This window comes from Elephantulus edwardii, unplaced genomic scaffold (assembly GCF_000299155.1).
Source record: "Elephantulus edwardii isolate Elephantulus edwardi_28Jun2011 unplaced genomic scaffold, EleEdw1.0 scaffold00116, whole genome shotgun sequence".
NCBI classification, from domain to species: domain Eukaryota; kingdom Metazoa; phylum Chordata; class Mammalia; order Macroscelidea; family Macroscelididae; genus Elephantulus; species Elephantulus edwardii.
In genome coordinates this window covers 8,528,728-8,534,955 of record NW_006399866.1, presented here as the reverse complement: position 1 = coordinate 8,534,955, position 6,228 = coordinate 8,528,728, and the positions used below count along the sequence as shown (strand labels likewise).

The 6,228-nt window shown below is 36.5% G+C and overlaps 1 protein-coding gene across 3 annotated transcripts in view; it reads right to left on the bottom strand.

The window, feature by feature from the left end:
- PPP6C (protein phosphatase 6, catalytic subunit) overlaps positions 1-6,228 on the bottom strand; it is a 70,434-nt gene that overhangs the window by 40,618 nt on the left and 23,588 nt on the right. Inside the window, exon 3 of one of the 3 annotated variants that reach the window (XM_006892565.1) lies at positions 4,329-4,342. The exons of the other annotated variants lie outside the window; for them this stretch is intronic. Within the exon in view, the coding sequence (XP_006892627.1) occupies positions 4,329-4,342 (14 nt within the window). The remainder of the gene's footprint in view (positions 1-4,328; positions 4,343-6,228) is intronic. 3 annotated transcript variants of the gene reach the window in all.

Genomic DNA, 6,228 nt, shown 5'->3' with positions numbered 1-6,228 from the left:
ATATTTATATATATATTTACAGCATATTCTTTCCATTTAATTTTTCCCCATTCATTCATTGTTGCACATTTTCCTCCCTGCCCACCCCTCAGTTCACTTTTCTCTTTGAAAAGAAAAAAATTTTTTCATTGTTATACAATCCCCCCAAGTCCACAGGCCACTTTACTATGCATTTCTTTTTCTGTAATCTTGTCATGAAAATATTACACAATCTTCTATTTCTTTTAAACAGTTCTCTCCCTCATCTGTTTCAACGCAGTATACATTATTTATCCCCTCTTTTTTTTTAGGTTCCCCCAACCCCGATGTCAGTCCTGTTTTACAACAGTAAGCTGTATTTCTCCTTTTGTGACTGGGATACTTTACTCGGCATAATGTTCCCCAGGTCACCTATTTTGTATAATTCATGAGTTCTTTGTTTTTCAACGTAGTATAGTGTTCCATTGTGTGAATATACCACAGCTTCTCTATCCATTTCGTTTGTTGACAGGTCAGTAATATTTTTAATGCGTTCCAACCCAAGGGGTTCATCTTCTGGTACTATGTAGGAAAATATTCTGCTGCTACTCATAGTGTTCCAGGGCTCACCATCTCAGAAGTGTATTGTTAGTCCTACTTCTTAGTTGTCTGGGAGATCCTGTTCTAACCCATAAAAGAGGGCATTACAAGAACTAGTCCTTTGGAGTGTACACAAAGTATAAAAGATACTATGATTAAAAAATAACCTTCAATTAAGACGTAGAGGAAGAACATTTCTTTGCTTTTTCTCTAACAGATGAAATTTCCCTGATAAGTTAGTTTCTCATTTACAGATTTTTAAACCGATTCATTTCTAGTTTCTTGCAGCTCTCATAAAACTTAAGAGCTATTACCTAAGTAGTAACCTAGTCATTCAGCTCTGTGTCACAGACCCTAGGAAGATAGAATCCTGCCCCCCACTGCATGAGTTTCAATCCTTCTACATTCTCACCAGCAATTGTTATTTGATGTCCCATTAAAACTTTGCTATTGTAGGCAGGGTGAGATGATATTTTATTGTTGCTTACATATGGAGATAATCAATCTAATATGGTTACTGGGGAGGGGATAAGGAAGAGAGTAAGAAAAGAATGGAGAGACAATAAACACTACAGAAACAGACGAAGGGAAGAACAATGTAAAACGAGTGGCTAAATATTGTGTATACTGTAAATAATAATGTAGAACAGGATATGCATGATTGACTGGGGGGAAGCTAAGCAGTGACTTAATAACATTTTAAAAATAATCACAGCATAAGAATGTCATGATTCTCATATAGAAATGTGCACTAACACCCTTCTGAACTGTAAGTCAGTTTTGGTGACTGGCCTATCACCTCTACAAATGAAAGTAACCAAAGAAAAAGCTGAAAGAGTATCCACTGTAAAACACTGTCACTCTCAAAGATTAGTATCTAAAGAACATTTACAAACTACTTAAATAGCATCCTTGTACTAAAACCCAGGCACAAAACTAGAGGGGAAAAAAACCAACCCTCAAACTCATTGCTGACCCTCCAGCAATATTTTGAAGTTGTAAATCGATGGAAGGAGACTGCCTATCTTTATCCTGAGAAGCCACTCATTGGTGGATTGAAACCTTGACTCCCTACAGACTACACCACCAGAGCTCACTTCAGGCAGTATTAGCAACTGCCTCTTGCTGTGACTTGCAACACCTGAAGACTCCAACAGATTCAGAGAATTATGTCTCTAAACCAAAACTACTGCCCCTTCAACTTCTCAGTTCAGTAACTGCCTATAAATTCAAAGCAAGCACTACAGACAAGTAAGAAGAGTCTATAGGGGTAATCATAAAGTTAGTGAATAAACTGTTTATCCAAAATACAAAAAGGACTAAAACTTAGCAAACAAAAAGCAGTAAGGAAGAAAATTCATTTAACGATAGAAACCCAACATAGGAAAACACAAATAACAAAGAAATCAACATCACTACAATAAAAAAAACACAAAAGTATAGCAGTAGCAAATTTATACCTATCAATACTGAATATACATGGTTTAAATGTTCATCAAGAGAAAAAGAGGCAGAATAGGTAAAAACACAGAACTCAACAATATGCTGCTTCCAAGAGACTAAGCTCAGACACAAATATAAAAATAAAAAATCAAAGGATAGGGGAAAAAACATATCAAGCAAAGGGCAAACTAAAAATAAAACCACCAGGAGTAGTAATTTTAACTTCTGATAAACTAAGAGTTCAGGCCAAAAATTAGCATTAAAAAAAAAGGATGAAAATAATGATTAAGATATTAATTCAATAATATACAACCTCAATAACCACCTATATTTTCAACATGAAGAAAATAAAAATCTTCAGCTCTTAGCTGACATGCAACACCATGGAAAGTGGAGAAAAGATTGAAGGTGTCAATTATTTCACCTTGCTTGGAAACACAATCAACATCCTTGGTACCAGCAGTCAAGAAATCAAAATATGTGTTCAACTGGGAAAATCTGCTGTCAAGAACCTCTCCAAGGTATAAAACAGCAGCCATGACTGTCTGAAGACTAAAGCAGACCTGATTCAAGGCATGGTCTTTTCAGTTTCTTCTATGCATCAGAAAGTTGGAATAAGGATGATAGAAGAAGAAGAATCTATACCTTTGAGTTGTTGTGGTGCTGAAGAAGAGTAGTGAATATCTCACATACTGTCAAAGGAACAAATACATCTGTCTTCGAGGTGTAACAGGTTGTTCCATAGAGGTAAGGATGGTAAAACTTTGTCTTACATGGTGTTAGGAGGGGCCACCTTGGAAAAAGACACTATGCCTGAAAAAGGTGGAAGGTCATGAAAGAGAGAATGGTCCTCAATGTGATGGATTGACATAGTGACTGTAACAATGGGTTCAAGTATAACAGAGATGACAGGATAGAACAAGGTTCAGATATGCTGCTCCTAAGGTCTCTGTGAGCAGCAGACAACCTAACAAAACAATAAAAGACCTTTAGAATATGTAACACATGCATTAACAGAATTAAAAAGAGAGAAACTCCACAGTAATAGTAGGAGAATTACACACACCTTTTTTTTCAACATACCACTTTTGGTGAAGGACAGAACTAAAAAGAAACAAAATCAACTAGCAACTGATGCACACATCAAAAAAGAAGAATCAGTGCTTTGGCAACACATATACCAAAACTGGAATAATACAGAGAAGATTAACATGGCCCTGTGCAAGGATGACATGCAAATTCATGAAGGGCTCTGTATTTTTTTAAAAAAGAATCAAAATCAATACTCTAATTCAATGACCTTAACAATCAAGAAAAGACCAGCCAACCAAAAAGGATTAGAGCAGAAAGTAAACTGAAAACAATAAAAAGAACAAAACTACACTTTTTCAACAAAAATGGACAAATCACTGACTAATAAAGGAATGTAGAAAGGCGACACAAATAACATTAATAAAATATTAAATGGATGATGAGTCAACTGAAATAAAAATAACAGAATACCAGGAGCTCTGGTGATTTAGTCTAAACATAAAACCATAGCATAACTCAAATGAAGTTGGAATCTATGAGTGGCTCCTTGGGGAGCTCTGGTGACCTACTAGGTAAAGTTCCACGGTCAATCTAAAGACGAGCAGTTGGAATCCAGCAATTGCTTCATAGGAGAAAGATGGACAATCTCCTGTGCAATTTGTTGTTATTGTCTAGTACAACTCATAGTAAACCTATGAACAAAAGATCTGAATCTTATTCTACCCTGTGCCTTCTTCACACTGCCTGACACACAAGACCCCACTGCAGCAGTCACCATGTCAATCCACCTAGATGAAGTGGAAGCTGCATTGAAGGCACTGGCAAAAAATAAGGGCCTAGGAACCAATGGGACACTAACTGACTTGTTTCAATTAACCGATGCAGCCTTGGATGCAATCACCAGTCTATGTCAGGAAATTTAGAGGGCAGCTGTCTGGCCAACATAAAAGGTAATTCAACTGAATGTTGTTGTTGTTGTTGTTGTTAAGTGCCATCGAGTCGCAGGCGACTCATAGAGACCCTATGAACAAAAGTCCTCAACACTTGTGTGACTTTCATCCTTTCTCCAGGTTCATAGAGTTTCCAGAGGCAAACTATTACGGAAGTGGATGCCACTCCTGTTTCCAAGCTTGTTTTAATCGGGGAGCTCCACCAAACTATCCACCATGGGTCACCATTAACACATTTGACACATCGGTGTCACAGTGTTCAGCTTCACAATAACCACAAGTTACCTCTGTACAGAAAGAGGACACACCAAGGCTATGCGACCTAGAAGAATGTTTGAACAAAACAATGAAAAACAGGCCTGAGGGTCGCAGATTAGAAGTCACCCACCTTTGGCTTGGTAGCATCACTTTCTCTCCACTAGGCCAACTGATCTCTCTTGGTGGTGGTGTTTGTGTTATTGTTGTTAAGTGCCATCGAGTAATAGGCAATTCAGAGCGACCCTATGAATGAAAGTCCTCAACACTTGTGTGACTTTCATCCTTTCACCAGGTTCCAACTGAAGGTGGAAACTATCAAATAGTGTAATTAATATCACATGCAAGTAAAATACTGCTGAAGAGCATTAAAAAATAGAATAGTACACAGATAGGGAACTGCCAGAAGTTCAAAACTGCTTAACTTAATGCCTCTGAAAATCCCCTGAAGGGTGAGCTACATAAAAGTCAGTTCTGACTCCACACTCCACAGCTTACAGAACCGACGGGAAGGCAGTGAAGAGGAATGCTATGCCAACTACTGTGGAAACAAAAAAAAAGGACAAATTTCTAGAAACTCACAAACAACCCAATCTAAGACAACTGAAGTGGATTCTTTGATCAGACACATAACAAAGGAAACCCTGAAAATACTATAAAACATTTCCCAACAAAAAGAAATCCTAATCCAGACAGCTTCACTGCAGAATTCTACCAAATAATGTGAGAAAAACCTGACACCAATTCTACTCCAAATATTCCAGACCCCAGAAAAGGACAGAATACTCATGACTACATTCTATAAAGCAAAAATAACTCTGATATCAAAGTTATGTAAAGACAAAACTAAAGAGAGATCAATATCCCTCAAGACTATAAATGAAAAATCCTCCACAAAATTCTAGTCAAGAGAAATTCAGCATCATATGAAAAAAAAAGCAAAACCCAACATTATGATGTTCAAAATGCAAGTTTGGCTCAATTATTAGAAAAGCAATAAACTTAATCTAGTACTTAAATAAAAGAGAGTTGAAGAACCACATAATCATATTAATCGATGCAGAAAAGACATTTGATAAAATCCAATATTCATTCCTGGTAAAAACTCTTTGTAAAGTAAGAGCAGAAAGAAAATCCATCACCATTAACTAAAGGACACACAAAACAAACAGCCAACATAGTTCTCAATGAAGAAAGACTGAAAGCATTCCCCTTAGCACCAGGCAAGGACATTCTCTAATACCACTCCTTTTGAATACTGCACGGGAAGTACTAGATAAAAAAGAAAAGGCATCCAAACTGGTAAGGAAGAAGTAAAACAAACTCTATTTATGGATCTTGTGATTCTACACACAGGAAATCCCAGATATTCAGCAAGAAAATTACTGAACTAATTGAAAGATGCAGTAAAGTAGCAGGATACAAGATCAACATCAAAACTCTGTAGAATCGCTCTACATTAACAAAGAGAATTCTGAAAAAAAAAAAAGACCAGAAAAACTATTTAGCATAGCCATTAATGAAAGAAATATTTAGGAATAAACTTAGAATGAGCTATTCAAAAGATTTACACAAAGAAAATAACAAAAGATTATTCTAAGGAACTAAACATGACTTACACAATGGGAGAACATACCTAATTAATAGACAAAAAATGTCATTGTGAAAATGTCCATACTGCCCAAAGCAATCTATACATACAATGTAATCTCAATCCAGATTCCCTCAACAATTAATAAGAAGGGAAAATATCAACTACTAACTTCACACAGAAAGGAAAGAGACTTGTTAAGCAAAGCATTTCTGAAGAGAGTCTCACACTCTACAATTTAAGAACTTACTATGCAGCCCCAAGAGAAGTATCAGACATACCAGCAAGTTATATCCCTTATCGTGGAGTTAACCTTTAGTGTCAGTGTTGTCCCTGCCTTTGTCACACATGTCTTTACTGTGGAAACTATAGAACAATCTCACTGATTTCACATGCTAG